General features: G+C 43.4%; 1 protein-coding gene across 4 annotated transcripts in view; it reads right to left on the bottom strand.

Annotated features, from left to right (window-relative positions):
• LOC118400386 (SAP domain-containing ribonucleoprotein-like) overlaps nucleotides 1-21,979 on the bottom strand; it is a 76,149-nt gene that overhangs the window by 17,044 nt on the left and 37,126 nt on the right. The window contains exon 10 of one of the 4 annotated variants that reach the window (XM_052473664.1): nucleotides 5,941-6,582. The exons of 2 other annotated variants lie outside the window; for them this stretch is intronic. In XM_052473664.1, coding sequence (XP_052329624.1) covers nucleotides 6,559-6,582 — 24 coding nt within the window. In that variant the 3' untranslated portion in view covers nucleotides 5,941-6,558. Of the gene's footprint in view, nucleotides 1-5,940; nucleotides 6,583-8,155; nucleotides 8,355-21,979 lie in introns of those variants that run through there. One more of the 4 variants, XM_052473663.1, reaches the window with a different exon arrangement.

The following is a 21,979-nucleotide window of genomic DNA, read 5'->3' as shown; positions in this document are numbered from 1 at the left end:
ATATATATATATATATACACACACACACACACACACACACAAACAGGCTGCAGCCTGTTTATTTTCTCTCTTCAAATGTAGGTAACAGGTTAATGCTTTTGGCCACGCTCTCTATTCTCTCGGTACTAGCACAAAAGCAGTGTGTGTGTGTGAGACTCTCTCCATGCTCATGGGTCAATGACCTGTCTGATTTTACATGGGAGAGTCAAGTTCAGAATTGAGATGTGGATGTCATAAGGTGAATGCACCAATTTGTAAGTCGCTCTGGATAAGAGCGTCTGCTAAATGACTTAAATGTAAATGTAACTGCTCCTGCTTAGGTCAGGCTCATTTCAATGTTAGCTATAACTAGCTGGCTAAGGATGAAGCTAGCTACCTGGCTGATAGCCAGAGCCCTTGGGCTACCAACTAGCTAGACACCTGAAATATCAGCGACTATTTACCAGTTGTACACTGATTCTCTGAAAGTCAAGAGTTTTTTTTTGGGGGGTCTGTTGACACGGCAGGGGTCAAGGGATGTTTACAATATTCTCACTGGTCAGCGGTGTCTCTGCCACTTGCCACTGTAGGTCTGGGCTGAGGTAGTTTGTTTCATCTCTCGGCCCATGTCGTGGGCGGATTTTCCCGTTGGACAGAGTGGTGAATGAATGTGCTGCTACCAAGGCAAATCCTGGGGAGCGGGCGAACATTGAGCATACATTAAATCACTCATGATTCCACTCGTTCCCTGAGGTAGACGCAATTAAAACTCAGATCAAGAAGCCTTCTGAGCGTTGATCAACACTGGGAACGCAATAAGTGGGTAAACGATAATTAACTAAATACAAAAAGGTGAGTAAGCGGCGTTTATCTTCCACTACATCCCTGTTTGGGTCTGGCAAAACCCATTCATAAACATAAATATCCTGCCAGGCAGGATTAAATCTACATTTCCCCTGCATTTTAGCCATCGATGTGACGTTTGGTGGCGCCTAATCAGTCAGTTCTGTAGCTGCCTGGCTGAGTGCCCATGTGGGTAGAATGAGCGAGCTCGTCTGGCAACCAGAGGAAATAAAACTCAGTAGTCTGCCTGGAAATTAATTTGAAGACCAATAAATTGTTATAATAAATAATTTCCTCATTTTCTGTTGCCCTTATTTTAATTAAAGTACTTTTCAAGTACGAACTTGAGCAAATGTCTGATTTTAAGGTATACCAGAACTTGAATTTCAGAGTGCCAAATTCAAGTACTTTAAGCACCTTGTGTGAACCCTGGGAATTGTGTTTGGATGGGAGAGAAAATAAATATATGTAATCCATTTTGAATTCAGGCTGTAACAACAAAATGTAGAATAAGCCAAGGGGTATGAATACCTTCTGAAGGCAATGTAAGTGCAGATACATGCACCACATCATTGCCCTTGCTCTGCTGTGTGCGTGCATCTTGCTAGCTGTCACTCAAATGGCAAGGGGCTGAAGCTCATTGGCTAGAACTTGAATTGCTAGGGGGCTGGCACACGTCGGGGAAAACTGTATTGGGACAGCTTCTAGAAAAACATTTGCTTTCAGACCAGGGATTTCGTGGCTAATTGAGGCATGACAGTAATTGTGCTCATAGATTATGCATATGAACTACACATGGTCACTTCTAGCCCAAAGCAGGAGGTTTATAAAAAAAATATTAAAAAAATTAGTCTCAAGTTCAAACTTGTGATTTTATGCTCACTAATGATTTTAAGTTCAAAGAAGAGAGATTGAAACGTGTATATGATGCCAGAATTAGCCAAATATAGTTGCTTCTAAATAAAGGTAGATATGGTTTGTATGACTTAACTAGCCACATTCAGGAGTATGAGGATAACTGTGAGAACTAAATAGTCCTAGGTAATTAGGTATGCTTAGAACAAGTTAACCAGAAATGGAAAAGACGCATAGAACATAGCTATCTTTAGAAGGAAATGTTCTAATCTTCTGTATAAAAACAATATTGTTATCCTTTAATCAACGTAAGCTCGGTGTTGAGACAGTGACAATCGTTTTGTTTTTGCACTGTACTCCAGCACTTTGGATGGAAATGGATTTTACAATGATTACAGACCATTCTGAATAATGATTGAGTGAGAAAGTTACAGAAATACACATCATACCCCCAAGACATGCTAACTTCTCACCATTACAATAACAGTGGAGGTTAGCATTTTGGGGTATGATTTGTGAGTGTACCTTTCTCACGCATCATTATTCACAATTCATTCAGGATTACTCATAATCATGGTACCATCCACATTAATGTAGGTGTTTAGAAACATTCTATTCTTATTTACAACGTTTTACTACTTCAATACAAGTGAATTTGTCCCAATGATTTGGTCCCCTAAAATGGGGGGAGGATTTACAAAAAGTCCTCTAATTACCATCAAATAAAATTTGACAGTCTGCACTTTAACCTCCGTCATTTATAATTTAAAAGGGCCAAAAAAAGTAGCAAACAATTGTCACTGTCCCAAAACATGTGGAGCTCACTGTAGATAAGGCTGTATAATATACAGTATCTGTAAATCTAATATAAATTTCATGGATATCTAAAGAAAAACTAAAACTATTCAATTTAGTTCAGTCTAATTAACCTACAATTGTGAGAAGCACTAACAGCTGAAAGTTTACCAAAAAAAGCATGTCCTATGTAAGATGGACTTGGCAGAGAAAATAGGAATGATACAGCATTACCCACAAATCATTCAGGGGGAGGAGCTATAAAAAACAAAGACATACAAACGTGAAAATGTGCTCAGCCCTTTCCACCCCCATTCCTAAAACTTGCAGGGCCTCTCTACAAGCTCCATAGCAAAGAACAGTTCTCACTTGACCTGAAAGCACAACTGCAGATTGTCAAAGCTAATCTTGACAGTACAGAGAACAAATCCTACCCCAAAGACCAAAGGTGAAAGCTCAATGATATTCTGTTAGGGAGGGAGTGTCACTGAAAAACAGACCAGCACACATAAAAACAATACTACAAAACATAACACATTATGGAAAACAGTTGTGAAACCAGCTACCTTATATATTAAACGTATACAGTGGGGCAAAAAAGTATTTAGTCAGCCACCAATTGTGCAAGTTCTCCCACTTAAAAAGATGAGAGGCCTGTAATTTCATCATGGGTACATTTCAACTGTGACAAACAAAATGAGAGAAAAAAAAGTCAGATTTGTAGGATTTTTAATGAATTTATTTGCAAATTATGGTGGAAAATAAGTATTTGGTCACCTACAGATTTCTGGCTCTCACAGACCTGTAACAACTTCTTTAAAAGAGGCTCCTCTGTCCTCCACTCGTTACCTGTATTAATGGCACCTGTTTGAACTTGTTATCGGTATAAAAGACACCTGTCCACAACCTCAAACAGTCACACTCCAAACTCCACTATGGCCAAGACCAAAGAGCTGTCAAAGGACACCAGAAACAAAATTGTAGACCTGCACCAGGCTGGGAAGACTGAATCTGCAATAGGTAAGCAGCTTGGTTTGAAGAAATCAACTGTGGGAGCAATTATTAGGAAATGGAAGACATACAAGACCACTGATAATCTCCCTCGATCTGGGGATCCACGCAAGATCTCACCCCGTGGAGTCAAAATGATCACAAGAACAGTGAGCAAAAATCCCAGAACCACACGGGGGACCTAGTGAATGACCTGCAGAGAGCTGGGACCAAAGTAACAAAGCCTACCATCAGTAACACACTACGCCGCCAGGGACTCAAATCCTGCAGTGCCAGACGTGTCCCCCTGCTTAAGCCAGTACATGTCCAGGCCCGTCTGAAGTTTGCTAGAGAGCATTTGGATGATCCAGAAGAAGATTGGGAGAATGTCATATGGTCAGATGAAACCAAAATATAACTTTTGGTAAAAACTCAACTTGTCGTGTTTGGAGGACAGAGAATGCTGAGTTGCTTTGTGGCTGTTTTTCCTGCAAAGGGACCAGGACGCCTGATCCGTGTAAAGGAAAGAATGAATGGGGCCATGTGTCGTGAGATTTTTAGTGAAAACCTCCTTCCATCAGCAAGGGCATTGAAGATGAAACGTGGCTGGGTCTTTCAGCATGACAATGATCCCAAACACACCGCCCGGGCAACGAAGGAGTGGCTTCGTAAGAAGCATTTCAAGGTCCTGGAGTGGCCTAGCCAGTCTCCAGATCTCAACAAAACTTGAGGGAGTTGAAAGTCCTTGTTGCCCAACAACAACCCCAAAACATCACTGCTCTAGAATAGATCTGCATGGAGGAATGGGCCAAAATACCAGCAACAGTGTGTGAAAACCTTGTGAAGACTTACAGAAAACATTTGACCTCTGTCATTGCCAACAGAGGGTATATAACAAAGTATTGAGAAACTTCTGTTATTGACCAAATACTTATTTTCCACCATAATTTGCAAATAAATTCATTAAAAATCCTACAATGTGATTTTCTGGATTATTTTTCTCATTTTGTCTGTCATAGTTGCAAGTGTACCTATGATGAAAAATACAGGCCTCTCATCTTTTTAAGTGGGAGAACTTGCACAATTGGTTGCTGACTAAATACTTGTTTGCCCCACTGTACATATTTCAAATAAATCAAAAAGGTAGGGACAGGGTGCAAATGTAACAATGAGGCAGGGTGATGTGGGAGGTGCATGATTTGCAAGCTGTCAGCTGATTACCCTACCGATGAAGAGCAGTAGGCCCCATTCTCTGTCCAGTGCCTCATGTCCTTCCCATCGCCACCCCAACGCTCCCAATACCCCATCGGAAGAGTTCTGTTGCGTTGTGGCCTCACTAAATCAACATTGTTATAATGAGAGAACACTTGACCCCAAGCAGCCTCGGCCCCTCACGTGGGTGTCAGTCCCATGATGGGCAGCACATTATGATTCGTAGGAAAGCCTGGGTCATGTTAGGCCACAATTACCTCAATCAAAACGCCAGCATACCTCAGCCCCCCCCACCCACCAACACCACTCCAGTCACACATCCATCTTGGAAAACAACAAAGACAAATGCCGTGCCCAGCTAGGCTACACCTCCGGCCTAAAACATAGGCGCATACTTAAACCTGCCACAAACCAGCTTGAGCACTTCCCAAAAAGGCCCCATCTCTTATCAGGGGAGTGGATCTCTAAATCTGGGAGAAAACATTTGGCACCAGTTCTGATGGCACTCCCCCTAACCTGTGCTTTGTGTCCCTCGGGTGTTAGGGGGCCTAGCCTCTGACCCACTGACCTATAACACTCCCGATGTGGGTAGGTCCACAGAACAACCTCAAACAACACTTATCAGCCCCAGGAATGGTGCTAATTTCAAGTCGTGTGGGACAGTCGGGTGGCTAAAGGCTGAGGCAATATGTGCTGCCATGTTCTATAAAACTAAGGCCATGAAAGGTGTACTTATTAGTCACCCATACGCAATCTCATTATATTCATATTTTTATAGAGTACTGAAATATTTTGGAAAATGTAAAACGCTGCAATCGTGTTATGTTTGACCTGGCAGATAATCTTACTAATATTCATTCTTTGCACATTTTCAACTACATAATAACCAACTAATCAATTTGGCATTCAACCACCTTGCTGCTCAACTATGAGCTTAGTGAGTGTACTCTGCAGTGACCACTAGGGAACTAGCCATCATAAGCTTGGAGACCTGTACTAGCATTAGCATCAGTCTGTAAATTACTATTCACGACAACAGAGTGGCCCAGGGTTATACACTAACTTTTTCAGTTGGTAGCACCAGCACGATTTGGTCGCACCGATTTAAAAAATGTTTTATTACTAATGACATGACCAGTGTCCCATAATGTGCCTGCATTCCATAAAGAACCATGCTAATAACGACTAACCATCTTTTAAATCAGCATGCCCTTGTGTTTGTACATTGATTTGGATTTTAAAAAACTTAACAGCAGAGACTCAAAATAAAGTGCAAAATGTATTTATTGCAGATTGTTTTTTTTTACCCCAAGGGATAAGCCAAATAAAAACGTGATTCTCATTTAAAATAAAATAAATATTGTTTCTGAAAAAAAAAAAAATCTTCACATTTTCAAACCCGTCCAACGGGGCTATACATATTTGGGTGAGTTAATTTTTTTAAATGCCTGAGTAGCCTCGTTTCACTGCCAAAAATAAAATTAAACCATCTAGTGTTCAGCGAAATAACAAAATGTCAAATACAGGTAGCCTAGTCAAATAATTAACATCCAATCACATTAACCTTTTTGGGATAGGGGGCAGCATTTTCACTTTTGGATGAATAGGGTGCCCAGAGTGAACTGCCTCCTACTCTGTCCCAGATGCTAATATATGCATATTATTATTAGTATTGGATAGAAAACACTCTGAAGTTTCTAAAACTGTTTGAATTATGTCTGTGAGTATAACAGAACTCATATGGCAGGCGAAAACCTGAGAAAAATCCAACCAGGAAGTGTGAAATCTGAGGTTTGTAGTTTTCCAAGGCGTGGCCTACCGAATACACAGTGTCTATGGGGTCAAGATGCACTTCCTTCGGCTTCCACTTGATGTCAACCGTCTTTAGAAACTCGTTTCAGGCTTCCGCTATAAAGGAGGGGGGAATGGGAGCTAAATGAGTCATGGGTCTGGCAGAGTGTCTCAGGCTCGTGACGCGTGGTCCCGACAGAGTTCGCTCTCGTTCCATTGCTTTTCTTCAGACAATGGAATTCTCCAGTTGGAACCTTATTGATGATTTGTTAAAAACATCCTAAAGTTTGATTCCATACATTGTTTGACTTGTTTCTACAACCTGTAATGGAAATTGAATTTGTCTGGACGTAGTGCTCGCGCCTCATGAAGATGGATTACTGGGCTGAACACGCTAACAACAAGTGGCTATTTGGACATAAATGATTGACTTTATGGAACAAATCAGTCATTTATTGTCGAACTGGGATCCCTGGGAGTGCCTTCTGATGAAGATCATCAAAGGTAAGTGAATATTTATGGTGTTATTTCTAACTTCTGTTTACTCCAACATGGCGGATATTTCTTTGGCTGGATTGGACTCTGAGCGCTGTTCTCAGATTATGCTTTTGCCGTAAAGTAAAAAAAAAAAATCTGACACAGCGGTTGCATTAAGGAGAAGTCTCTTTAATTCTGTGAATAACACTTATCTTTTATCAATGTTTATTATAAGTATTTCTGCAAAATCACCGGATGTTTTGGAATCAAAACATTACTGCACGTAACGCGCCAATGTAAACTGAGATTTTTGGATTTAAATATGCACATTATCTAACAAAACATACATGTATTGTGTAACATGATGTCCTATGAGTGTCATCTGATGAAGATCATCAAAGGTTAGTGATTAATTTGATCTATATTTCTGCTTTTTGTGACTCCAATCTTTGGCTGCAAAAATGGCTGTGCGTTTTTTTGACTTGGCTATTACCTAACATAATCATGTGTTGTCCTTTCGCTGTAAAGCCTTTTTTGAAATCGGACACAATGGGTTGATTAACAAAATGTTTCTTTCATTTGCTGTATTGGACTTGTTAATGTGTGAAAGTTACATATTTCTAAAAAATATTTTTGAATTTTGCGCGCTGCCTTTTCAGCGGAATGTTGTCGAGGGGTTCCACATAAGAAGTTAACCGTTACTCACTCGCGGGAATTCCACAAACGGTCTGTATGTAGCCATAGGTAGCCCCTGCTCATTCCATTTGCTCGAAAATTGGTAAATGGTTAAAAAATGTCCCGCGTCCATAGAGACACATACCAGCTCTAATGGTAGTACCGCTACTACCAGCGATACTACACCTGCACCTGTCAACGACACAAGTTGTTCTGCTTCTACGAGCACATCCAATGCTAGCATCAGTAATTCTACATTTGTTGTTTGCCCAGCTAGCATGGACACTGACAGTTGTGAATCTGATGCAGACGAAGAGCTACTGCCCCCTTACCCGGGAAAGCACTGAACAGACAGGGACGTTGGACCATCGAAGAGGCGCAAATATGATGAGAACTACATTGATTTGGGGTTCACTTATATTGGTAGTGCCTTTCCTCGGCCACATTATGTTATATGCGCACAAGTACTATCTCACAACTCAATGAAACCTTCACTCTTGTACAGACATTTAGAAACAAAACATGCCAATTTGAAAAATACGCCACAGGAGTTTTTATTGCGAGAATTAAGACTACTTTCAAGTAGTAAGACATGTATAAAAGCAACAGATACCATTAATAAGAAAGGGCTAGAAGCGTCTTATATGGTGAGCTACCGAGTGGCTAGGACAGGCAAGCCCCATACTATTGTGGATGACTTAATTCTTCCTGCTGCCACAGATATGGCTGGGACAATGCTGGGGGAAAAGGCAAAAAAAAATAAAAAATATATACAGACAATGACTTCATCAAACAACACTGTTTCATGACACCTCAGTGACATGGCAGAAGATGTTTTGAAACAATTACTGCTTCACATACAAGCCAAAGAATTCTATGCATTACAGCTGGATGAGTCAACAGACGTGGCGGGCCTGGCAGATTCTGGTATATGTCCGTTACGTTTATGGGGGAAATCAATTAATAAGGAAGATATCCTCTTCTGCAAACCAGGAGAACAGGAGAGGATATTTTTAAAGTACTGGGCAGCTTTGTGACATCAAATGGACTTTGGTGGTCAAGATGTGTTGGTATCTGAACTGAGGGCACAAAAGCCATGACAGGGAGACATAGTGGAGTGGTAACGCATGGGCAAGCAGCTGCTCCCAACGCCACTTGGGTACATTGCAGCATCCACCGAGAGGCTCTTGCTGTCAAGGGAATGTCTGACAGCTTGAAAATACATTTTGGACACCACAGTGAAAATGGTTAACTTTGTTAAAGCAAGGCTCCTGAACTATCGTGTATTTTCTGCACTATACAATGATATGGGCAGCGACCATGTAACGCTTTCACAACATACAGAAGTGCGCTGGTTAACAAGGGGCAAAGTATTGACACGTTTTTTTTTATTGAGAAACGAGCTTAAAGTCCTTTACTGACCATAATTTTCACTTGTCTGACCGCTTGCATGATGACGAGTTTCTCACATGACTGGCCTATCTGGGTGATATTTTTTCTCGCCTGAATAATCTGAATATAGGGGCTCTCCGTAACTATATTCAATGTGCAGGACAAAATTGAGGCTATGATTAGGAAGTTGGAGCTCTTCTCAGTCTGCATTAACAAGGACAACACATCATTGTATGATTTTTTGTGTGCAAATGAACAAGCTTACGGACAACGTCAAATGTGATATAGCGAAGCACCGGAGTGAGTCGGGTGCGTAATTATGCAGGTACTTTCCCAAAACGGATGACACAAACTGGATTCATTATCACTTTCATGCCCTGCCTCCAGTCCACTTACCGATATCTGAACAAGAGAGCCTCATTGAAATTGCAACAAGTGGTTCTGTGAAAATGTAATTTAATCAGAAGCCACCACCAGATTTCTGGATTGGGCTGTGCTCAAAGTATCCTGCAAAGCGTGCTGTTAAGACACGGATGCCCTTTGCAACCATGTACCTATGTGAGAGTAGATTCTCGGGCCTCACTAGCATGAAAACTAAATACAGGCACAGACTGTGTGTGGGAAATGATTTAAGACACTCTCTCTCCAACCCAACATTGCAGAGTTATGTGCATCCTTTCAAGCACACCCTTCTCATTAACCCGTGGTGAGTTATTCACAATTTTCAATTAACAAACAAGGTTTTATATGTAACATGGTTAAATAAAGAGCAAAATTATTTATTATTATTTGTGCCTACATGATCAGTGTGTGTGTAAAATAAGTGGTTAATGTGAACCTAACTCACAGCTAAAACATGTAAAGAAAGCAATCCAATGTTATTTGTTGCCTAGACTTTACTGCAAATGACAAGTCTTGAGAAAAAAAATACACTGATATTGCTGTTAGCCATGAAAGCCTTTATAATAGAACTCTTGTGACCCCCCCTCCACCACACACCTAAATATTGCACTTGTGGGAAAAAAACATCTTGAAGTAGAAATAGAATGAAACAGGCATTCTATTTTTGCTCTATTATAGTGGTCACTATAGTAGACGTCGATCAAAAGAACAATACTACGCGTGCAAAAATAGGGTCCAGTAAGCAACTAACGCGTTAACTTTAGGAAAGGCAAGGATTCGTATGCCAGTTAATACTATAGCGAATGGTTAGGTTACTAACGTTAGCTCATTGATGTTGGAGCTGTCTGACGTTATTAGCCAGCTAATTTTCACACCATAACTGATCAAATAATTAAGTTTAAGTTGACTAATGTTGCTCAACATTGCTCTGGCTAGCTAAGAATTCGATCCATCTAGCAAGATACTTCACAATGTTCCACCACACTTTCTCCCTCACCTCAAACTTTCCAAATGCCAGTTTAGGTTACAGCTCATGAAGTACGCTTCATCACCTTCTCACCCCTGTCTCCGTGGTCAGTCTTCTCACCTAACGTTACCCCTTTCTTACAGTTCAGGGGACGCGCTGCTCTGACTGGCAAGCTGCCTTTCCAGAGCGCGCGCTGATGCTGTAACTAGCACATTGCCTCTTCTTCCTTCAGTCGCGTGCTGCGCTGCATCCTGTTTGCTATGTGGACGATTGGCTGAGCCTTGGATACAGCTAGTATTGCTCCAAACGCGCATCACTCGTTCGATTACAGCCAGTAGCGATCCAAAGCACCCAGCCCAAACTTCTCTTTTCGGATCTACACGTATCACGTAGGTCACCGATTTTTGATTCAAAATGGCAAATTTTGCCAGAAGGTGACTAGTTTGCATCCCGATTTTTTTTGTGCACCAGCCAGACAGTTGTTTGGCTAGTGGTGTTTCTGTAGCGCACTTCTGATGGAGTTTTCAAAACAATGGCCACTGGATTGATGCAAATAGTCATGATTCTGCCAAGTAGGCATAGGCTACTTTGTACACTGAATAAAAATAAAACGCAACATGTTAGTGTTGGTCCCATGTTTCATGAGATTAAATAAAAGATCCCAGAAATAAAATATCCCAGTTCCATATGCACAAAAAAAGTATTTCTCTCCTTCTATGCACAAATTTGTTTACATCACTGTTTGTGAGCATTTCTTATTTGCCCAGGTAATCCATCCCTTTGACAGGTGTGGCATATCAAGAAGCTGATTAAAAAGCATGATCGGTACACCTTGTGCTAGGGACAATTATTGGCCACTAAAATGTGCAGTAGTCACACAACACAATGCCACAGATGTCTCAAGTTGAGGGAGCATGCAATTGGCATGCTGATGGAAGAAAATTTAATGTTCATGTCTACCATAAGCCACCAACATTGTTTTAGAAAATTTGTCAGTACGTCCGAACGGCCTCACAACCGCAGACTAAATGTATGGCGTCATGTGGGCTAGCGGTTTGCTAATGTCAACATTGTAAACAGTGTACCCCATGGTGGTGGTGGGGTTATGATATGGGCAAGCATAAGCTATGGAAAACAAACACAATTGCATTTTAATCGATGGCAATTTGAATGCACAGGGATACCGTGACCATTTTTTAAAGGTAGCTTTGACCAATAGATGCATATCTGTATTCCCCCAAAAAGCTTTGATGTTGTTGCGCATATATTTTTGTTCAGTATAGTTTCATTTGAATTGTCATCTACCCGAAGACGGCTACACAAAGGCCCTACGCGCATCGCAAGGCTCGACCTTCAGGTACATTTGCCAGTGTCACGCTGGGCCAGTACCAACTAAAAGCTACTGTCCCGAATGAAAATAATACTGGCCCGCATTAAGATCTAACAGGAACGCGAATGATGTGTACAAAATGTCATTAATTTGTGGGCTGAGCAAGTTGACTCCACAGGGTTCATACAGACATTGGCAAGTCAAATTCAGGGACTTATTCAAGCACTCAAACTGTAATTTATGGACCTACATTTTATATTTAATTGTTGTAATTACCTATCAAAAGAAAACTTCCCCCAAAATTTATGCATCACCACTAAGAATAATGCATTTTGCAATAGGCCTACCCAATGGTACGTATTATGCATTGACAGTCACAATATGTTTACATTCTAAAATACTCTGTCAGAATGTGTGCAATGTCTGACTAAATAGACAGCATGCTCCCAAAACAAACACTAATGAATTGTCCATGTGGTAGCTCGTCAGTCTTGCCATTTGAGATGAAGAGTTATTGAGGGGTTACTTGTATTATGTTTTAAAATCGAGAAAGCAACCAAAGTGTCCCTTTGTATGGGAAACCAAGTTCAAGCCAACATTCGATGTTGTCTCGCACATAGTTTTACTGCAACAGAATAGCGCAACACCCTTCAGTAGCAATCATCCATCATAGAAACTTATCCGAAATTAAATAACAGAATAATTAAATTGGAGTACTAGAAGTTCTAAATTGGCTACCATAACCAATGACATTTCAAGGACTAAATAGCCTTGAGGAAATGTCCGATTTTCAAGGTAGGCTATTCCATGATGACGGTATTCCGCATCGCTAATATTCAACCAAGACGTTGAACGCTTTAAATACCTGGTTTGAATACCTATTCTTGCCTTAGCATTTACTGCTAGATATAACTTACATCTTTCCTACTGCTTTATTCCACGCAACAACCAGCTGTTTGAGAGCTGCGCGCTCCCCTCTGCCCGAGAGATTATCCATATGCTATATGTGTGCGCTAACTAATCAACATAAAAACAGCTTTGGGAATCCATCCGTTTTTTTAATCAATTATAAAGCCTAGATTTTTTTTTAAATACAAATTTTCTCAATTGGGCCACTGACGGGGATGATCGACAGCCCCTCTTCAGAAAGTTTCTTTATTTTAGGTCAATTGCACATTAGTTGGAATAAATCATGATTAAAAAAATGCAAATTGTGAACCAAAACTAATGTGACCAGGTTCAAATCATTTAAAAAAATGATACAACTTTTTTTATAAACGCTGTCACCCTTGCAACCAATTAAAAATGTGTGTTGCACTGCCAGGTCCAAATGCGTCTGTTTTCGAGCAGTGTCGAACCCTGCTGGTCTGAATGCAACATGAGTGGAACACTAAGAATGAATAAACAATTAAATTGATACAATTTGTTGTAACCTCAGAGAGCAAATGAATGAAAACACCCTCAGATAAAACATTCTGCCAGTACTGGTATTCCAGTTGCCAAGCCATGACATAAAAACCTCTAATTGAAGAGTAACCCATTGAAAAGGTAAAGGAAGGAACAATTGTTCCTTTCTCTCTCCAGCTAATCCACCTCTACCTTCTCACTTCTCTCCCCAACACCAGCTGCTTTCCTAATTAGACATTTAAACAATTGCGTTAGTCCATGCAGGCCTCCCCAGACACTACCAGGTCCACGGGAGGGTCACCAGCCCTCGGGTCCCTGCCCCCGAGGGCACCCTCATTAGAGCCGCTCCCCTTCTCTCCAGGTCGCTCCACACCAGGCCTAGGCTTTTGTCGTAAACAAGTCCGCAAGGAAATTAGATTTGGATATGAAAAGGTAGTGGGGGTGAGGGATCACTGGTAACTAAAGTTCCCCTGGCCCTAACCATGCATAGCTCAGTGACTAGGCTTCTTTGAGCAATTACATAATGCTGGAGAACATCCTACTGTACCGTGGCGTGCGGGGGGAGAGGGAAAGAAGGGCAGTGATGGGTTGGTTCATCATTCAGGAGCAGGGATTAGCATTTCTAATTATTTGATTTGCTCATTATTTACTGAAGTAATGAGTTTCCTCAAACAGCTCAAACACTACAATCACTATCCGTTAATACTAAATCACAGGAACATCATTACCAGAAGGCCATCATTAGACTTCTACTTTGCTTAAAAAGACAGTACCAACTTTCAAATTGGTACAAATTGTTAGACGTAAAACAGTGAACGTAATGTAACAAGACAAAGAGATGGGGCCTTTTCATAGTAAACAGTAAAAATAATAAGGGTGCTGAGAGACCATTTAATAGATCATTCAATACCAACAGCAGATGCAATTGAGTAATGGTGTATGAAGGCCTTTACCAAACTTAAAAGGGGTACCCAATGGAAACAAGAATAAAAACAAACCCTGTTAAAAAAGGCTCCTCGTGTCCCTGCGTAACTGCAAAGTGGGTTTAGCTGACAGAGAACCGCCACAATGACATACAAAGAGGGTGTACTGGGAAGAGGGATACATGGAAAGACATAGAAATGAACGAGAGGGAGGGTTTGATAGAGAGCAGAGTGTGTGTGGGTTGTGTAAGCACCAGAAGGTTTTGCTCACAGCAGGCCAGAGTGAAAGCCACTGACCCAGCCTGAGGGTCAGGTCCTAGGGTTAGGAACCCATGGGTACTCCCTCCCAACCTTGTAAATCCCATGTGCACTTCTCACAGGGCTCAGGCTTTTCTACAACAAGGCACCAGGGCTTGTTTGCCTTAACCAATAAAAAATAACTCAAATTCAATACGTTACAAAAAATGTCAGTGGGAGGCCTTCATATAAGCTTACTGATACATAGAAAAGATATAGCCTATGGCTCTATGATTATATAAATAGTAGACTGACAAATCTAATTAAAGGAGATTGGATTAGCTCATTTTCATTTATTTATTTTACATTCAAACCATAAATTGCCTCATTTTCTAATGGGATCACTGACCAAGCTTCTTCACTGCTCTCTTTCTAAAAGGGTTGAATTGGAAACCTAGAGATGCGGGGGCATAAACTTGGACCACGGGAGAAATTAGGCGTGGGGGCAAGTGGTTTAGGGTTGTGGGGGTGCTCTCCTAACAATGGGGGAACATAGTTAATACCCCGGCCACTCGAACGGACACAATCTGGAGGAGTGAGGCTGTGCAAGCCTGTGTGTGGAAAGAGCTCTTGATTTAGTTACACAGCTGAAACAAGAGCCTTTCACTTGCAAACAATGGACTGCTTTTCTGAGGGCTAGCGCTGGACAAGTGAGGAACAAATTGTGTGTGTGTGTGTGTGTGTGTGTGTCAGTGAGTATGTGAACCCACTTCCAACCCCACCCCTCAAATAAAAACGGTGTAAAAGAAAAGAGAAATCTACTTCTGAAGTACTTTACGAGATCATCCATTAAACAGAGAGAGACCTAGGTGTGTAAGTCGCCATGGGAATCTTACCACGTGAGGGGGAGCTTTTCTCCCTCCGCTCTCCCCTGCTGTACTCCTGGACCAATGCAATTGTTTATTTTTGCCTATTGAGGTTTCTCCATTCACTGGATTTTACGTTTAACCAGCTCAATTGGAGTGAGACAGTACATATTCAGAGGAAAGGAATGTAGCGTTCCGTTGACAGAACAAGGCAGCAATAATAATAAAAAATAATAAGTTGAACTGAACGTGAGGGAAAACACCAATAGGGTGATTGCATCAAAATCGATTCTGAGCAGATGAGAATGGACAGGTTTCTCCACTGTGACGATGAGCGTAGCAGCAAAGCGGTTTCAATAAAGCACAAAGAGTCCACAGAATAGAGCACGGAGGGAGCCCTGAAGGCAAGGCAGTTCATTCTCCCTGCTCTACTAACTACTGAACCTCAGCCCTGACAGAACAATGAGGTGTTCTGCTGCCCCTAGAGCCTGCTCCCCATGTGCTACTGTTGTGCCCTTCTCTCCCCAGCCTGGCCTTGCCGCTCCGGCACAATAGCTTTGAGGTGGACGAGCAAGCTCTTCTCTCCGGGGTCCATTTTCTCCTTGAAGGGGTGGCCCGGCCGACCACAATGACAGTCCCCTTCTCTGTAACAATTACCATGGCTGCCAGGGCCTTTCTCTGTCCTGTCACTAGCCATTATCCCTGACCAGAGAAAGCCTCTCAAGGACAATCCACCAGGACGGTGGGTTCGAGCAGGGGGCGAGGGGGTATTGACAAAAATCTGATGAACCCCTCCCCTCACAGCATAGGCCCCTTAACTGGAGGGACGACGACACAAAACACAAAAGGGAGGATTCAAATGTGTCAAAGGGGTGAGGTAAGGGTTAAGTCAGGTTCATTGATTACCTTTCGTCAAGGTCAAAACAGATGATAAACAAATTGACTGCCAAACGGTGACAATGTTTTCAATAGCACGCTACACATGACTGCATACTACGAACAGCCTTAGCTTCAGTTCCAACATGGCACATGCACCTGAATGCACTCATGACTCCACCATTCGCACCAAAATTACCATCTGTTTCTCTGAATTGCCTTGTGAAGGCATAACACTAAGATTGTATTTTATAACTTAGCAAGTCATCTTGGCAATAGAACAAGCTTTCAAACCATGCCCACCTGACCAATATCATGATTTATAATGGACCATTTCTGAATTGCTTTAACACTAACTGATGGCGGGGATGCAGGGTAGTGTTCCAAACGAAACAACTACAGGTGTGCTTGCTCTAGCTCCCGAGTGGGCTCCCGAGTGGCACAGCGGTCGAAGACACTGCATCTCAGTGCAAGAGGCGTCCCTGCAGTCCCTGATTCAAATCCAGTCTGTATCACATCCGGCCATGATTGGGAGTCCCATAGGGCGGCGTACAGTTGGCCCAGCGTTGTCCTTCATTGCAAATAAGAAATTGTTCTTAACTGACTTGCCTAGTTAAATTTTTAAAATGTGTAATCCTCAACGGCACAGCTAGGCGAGTTCAAAAAAGTACCTTGTAGTTGAAGACTCTTCTTTGAGTCATAAAAGAGCACTGAAATTGTTTAGGGAACCCTGCACACTTTGGAGAGGTGTAGCCACTTTGAGACACCAGTTAGTCCTCAATCAAACCCTTGTCATTTTTGTGTCTTATGTTGCACCTACCCCACATTTTACAATTTCGTTATCATACCCTTTGGGTATACCCTTTGGTCCAAAAATTTCCCCGTCCTCTCCTTCCCCATCCTTTCCAAACGGTTCCTTTCAATACCATGGTCATGCACACTGTTTTCCTAGGCCGTCATTGAAAATAAGAATTTGTTCTTAACTGACTTGCCTAGTTAAATAAATGTAAAATAAAAAAATCTAAAAAACTCAAATAGAAAACCCTAAGAAAATGAACAACAATGACAAATGGTTTTATGAAAAATCCAAAAATCTAAGAAATAAATTGAGAAATCTGTCCAACCAAAAACAGAGAGAAAACAAGAGAAATTACACTACGGAAAAAGAAGGAACAGCACATCAGAAATCAGCTCAATGTAAATGAAGAATCCATAGACTAACCACTTTTGGGAAACACTAAACAAACACGAACATTATCTATCCAAAATGGAGATGTATGGGTAAACCACCTCTGCAATATTTTGGGGTCTATAACAAAGAACAAACAGCAAAAACATATCTTAGAATCAACTATTAAAGACTACCAAAACCCACTGGATTATCCAATTACCTTGACTGAACTACACAACAAAATAAAAACCCTACAGCCCAAAAAGGCCTGTGGTGTTGATGGTATCCTCAATGAAATGATCAAATATACAGACAACAAATTCCAACAGGCTATACTTAAACTTTAACATCCTCATTAGTTCTGGCATCTTCCCCAATATTTGGAACCAAGGACTGATCACCCCATTCCACAAAAGTGGAGACAAATTTGACCCCAATAACTACCATGGGATATGCGTCATCAGCAACCTCGGGAAAATCCTCTGCATTATCATTAACAGCAGACTCGTACATTTCCTAAGTGAAAACAATATACTGAACAAATGTCAAATTGGCTTTTTACCAAATTATTGTACGACAGACCACGTATTCACCTTGCACACCCTTATTGACAAACCAAAAAAAAAGGCCAAGTCTTCTCATGCTTTGTTGATTTCAAAAAAGCCTTCGACTCAATTTGGCATGAGGGTCTGCTATACAAATTGATGGAAAGTGGTGTTGGGGGAAAAATATACGACATATACGACATAAAATCCATGTACACAAACAAGTAAAAATTGGCAAAAAAACACACATTTCACACAGGGTCGTGGGGTGAGACAGGGATGCAGCTTAAGCCCCACCCTCTTCAACATATATATCAACGAATTGGCGCGGGCACTAGAAAAGTCTGCAGCACCCGGCCTCACCCTACTAGAATCCGAAGTCAAATGTCTGCTGTTTGCTGATGATCTGGTGCTTCTGTCACCAACCAAGGAGGGCCTACAGCAGCACCTACATCTTATGCACATATTCTGTCAGACCTGGGCCCTGACAGTAAATCTCAGTAAGACCAAAATAATAGTGTTCCAAAAAAGGTCCAGTCACCAGGACCACAAATACAAATTCCATCTAGACACTGTTGCCCTAGAGCACACAAAAAACTATACATACCTTGGCCTAAACATCAGCGCCAAGGCAAGAAGGGCATTCTATGCCATCAAAAGGAACATAAATTTCAACATACCAATTAGGATTTGGCTAAAAATACTTGAATCAGTCATAGAGCCCATTGCCCTTTATGGTTGTGAGGTCTGGGGCTGCACTTCCTAACCTCCTGCCCAATGTATTACCATATTAGAGAGACATATTTCCCTCAGATTACACAGATCCACAAAGAATTCGAAAACAAATCTAATTTTGAAAAACTCCCATATCTACTGGGTGAAATTCCACAGTGTGCCATCACAGCAGCAAGATTTGTGACCGGTTGCCACGAGAAAAGGGCAACCAGTGAAGAACACACACACCATTGTAAATACAACCCATATTTATGCTTATTTATTTGATCTTGTTTCCTTTACCATTTGTACATTGTTAAAACACTGCATATATATATATATATATATATATATATATGACATTTGTAATGTCTTTATTGTTTTGAAACTTCTGTATGTGTAATGTTTACTGTTCATTTTGATTGTTAATTTCACTTTATATATTATCTACCTCACTTGCTTTGGCAATGTTAACACATGTTTCCCATGCCAATAAAGCCCTTGACAGACAGACAGACAGACAGACAGACAGACAGACAGACAGACAGACAGACAGACAGACAGACAGACAGAGCCAGACAGACAGAGAGCCAGACAGACAGACAGACAGACAGACAGACAGACAGACAGACAGACAGACAGACAGAGACAGACAGACAGAGAGCCAGACAGACAGAGAGCGAGACAGACAGAGAGCGAGACAGACAGAGAGCGAGACAGACAGAGCGAGAGCGAGACAGACAGAGCGAGACAGACAGAGCGAGAGCGAGACAGACAGAGCGAGACAGACAGAGCGAGAGCGAGACAGACAGACAGAGAGCCAGACAGACAGACAGACAGACAGAGAGAGCGAGAGAGCGAGACAGAGCGAGAGCGAGACAGAGCGAGAGCGAGACAGACAGAGCGAGACAGACAGAGCGAGACAGACAGAGCGAGACAGACAGAGCGAGACAGACAGAGCGAGAGCGAGACAGACAGAGCGAGACAGACAGAGCGAGAGCGAGACAGACAGAGCGAGACAGACAGAGCGAGACAGACAGAGCGAGACAGACAGAGCGAGAGCGAGACAGACAGAGCGAGACAGACAGAGCGAGACAGACAGAGCGAGACAGACAGAGCGAGACAGACAGAGCGAGAGCGACAGAGCGAGAGCGAGACAGACAGAGCGAGACAGACAGAGCGAGACAGACAGAGCGAGACAGACAGAGCGAGACAGACAGAGCGAGACAGACAGACAGAGAGAGAGCGAGACAGACAGAGCGAGAGCGAGACAGACAGAGCGAGAGCGAGACAGACAGACAGAGCGAGACAGACAGAGCGAGAGCGAGACAGACAGAGCGAGACAGACAGAGCGAGACAGACAGAGCGAGACAGACAGAGCGAGAGCGACAGAGCGAGAGCGAGACAGACAGAGCGAGACAGACAGAGCGAGACAGACAGAGCGAGACAGACAGAGCGAGACAGACAGAGCGAGACAGACAGAGCGAGAGCGAGACAGACAGAGCGAGACAGACAGAGCGAGAGCGAGACAGAGCGAGAGCGAGACAGGCAGAGCAAGAGCGAGACAGACAGACAGAGCGCGAGACAGACAGACAGAGCGCGAGAAAGACAGCTCGCGAGACAGACAGACAGACAGATCGCGAGACAGACAGACAGACAGAGAGCGAGACAGACAGACAGACAGACAGACAGACAGACAGACAGACACTTTATATATTATCTACCTCACTTGCTTTGGCAATGTTAACACATGTTTCCCATGCCAATAAAGCCCTTGACAGACAGACAGACAGACAGAGAGCCAGACAGACAGAGACAGACAGACAGAGAGCCAGACAGACAGACAGACAGACAGAGAGCGAGACAGACAGAGAGCGAGACAGACAGAGAGCGAGACAGACAGAGAGCGAGACAGACAGAGAGCGAGACAGACAGAGAGCGAGACAGACAGAGCGAGACAGACAGAGCGAGACAGACAGAGCGAGAGCGACAGAGCGAGAGCGACAGAGCGAGACAGACAGAGCGAGAGCGAGACAGACAGACAGAGAGCCAGACAGACAGACAGACAGAGAGAGCGAGAGAGCGAGACAGAGCGAGAGAGCGAGACAGAGCGAGAGAGCGAGACAGAGCGAGAGAGCGAGACAGAGCGAGAGAGCGAGACAGAGCGAGAGAGCGAGACAGAGCGAGAGCGAGACAGACAGAGCGAGAGCGAGACAGACAGAGCGAGAGCGAGACAGACAGAGAGCGAGACAGAGAGAGCGAGAGCGAGACAGACAGAGCGAGAGCGAGACAGACAGAGCGAGACAGACAGAGCGAGACAGACAGAGCGAGACAGACAGAGCGAGACAGACAGAGCGAGACAGACAGAGCGAGACAGACAGAGCGAGACAGACAGAGCGAGACAGACAGAGCGAGAGCGAGACAGACAGAGCGAGACAGACAGAGCGAGACAGACAGAGCGAGACAGACAGAGCGAGAGCAACAGAGCGAGAGCGAGACAGACAGAGCGAGACAGACAGAGCGAGAGCGAGACAGACAGAGCGAGAGCGAGACAGACAGAGCGAGAGCGAGACAGACAGAGCGAGAGCAAGACAGACAGACAGAGCGAGACAGACAGAGCGAGACAGACAGAGCGAGAGCGAGACAGACAGAGCGAGACAGACAGAGCGAGACAGACAGAGCGAGACAGACAGAGCGAGAGCGACAGAGCGAGAGCAAGACAGACAGAGCGAGACAGACAGAGCGAGACAGACAGAGCGAGACAGACAGAGCGAGAGCGAGACAGACAGAGCGAGAGCGAGACAGACAGAGCGAGACAGACAGAGCGAGAGCGAGACAGACAGACAGAGCGCGAGACAGACAGACAGAGCGCGAGAAAGACAGCTCGCGAGACAGACAGACAGATCGCGAGACAGACAGACAGACAGAGAGCGAGACAGACAGACAGACAGCGAGACAGACAGACAGACAGCGAGACAGACAGACAGACAGAGAGCGCGAGACAGACAGACAGAGAGACAGACAGATCGCGAGACAGACAGAGAGCGAGACAGACAGAGAGCGAGACAGACAGACAGAGAGCGAGACAGACAGACAGAGAGCCAGAGAGACAGAGAGGGAGACAGACAGACAGAGAGGGAGACAGACAGACAGAGAGGGAGACAGACAAACAGAGAGGGAGACAGACAGACAGAGAGCCAGAGAGACAGAGAGGGAGACAGACAGACAGAGAGGGAGACAGACAGACAGAGAGGGAGACAGACAAACAGAGAGGGAGACAGACAGACAGAGAGGGAGACACAGACAGACAGACAGGGAGACACAGACAGACAGACAGGGAGACAGACAGACAGACAGGGAGGGAGACAGACAGACAGAGAGGGAGACAGACAGAGAGGGAGACAGACAGGCAGACAGAGAGGGAGACAGGCAGACAGGCAGACAGAGAGGGAGACAGGCAGACAGGGAGACAGACAGACAGGGAGACAGACAGACAGGGAGACAGACAGACAGAGAGCGAGACAGACAGACA

The sequence above is a fragment of the Oncorhynchus keta genome, chromosome 21 (assembly GCF_023373465.1).
Source record: "Oncorhynchus keta strain PuntledgeMale-10-30-2019 chromosome 21, Oket_V2, whole genome shotgun sequence".
NCBI lineage: Eukaryota > Metazoa > Chordata > Actinopteri > Salmoniformes > Salmonidae > Oncorhynchus > Oncorhynchus keta.
This window is presented reverse-complemented; position numbering and strand designations above follow the sequence as displayed.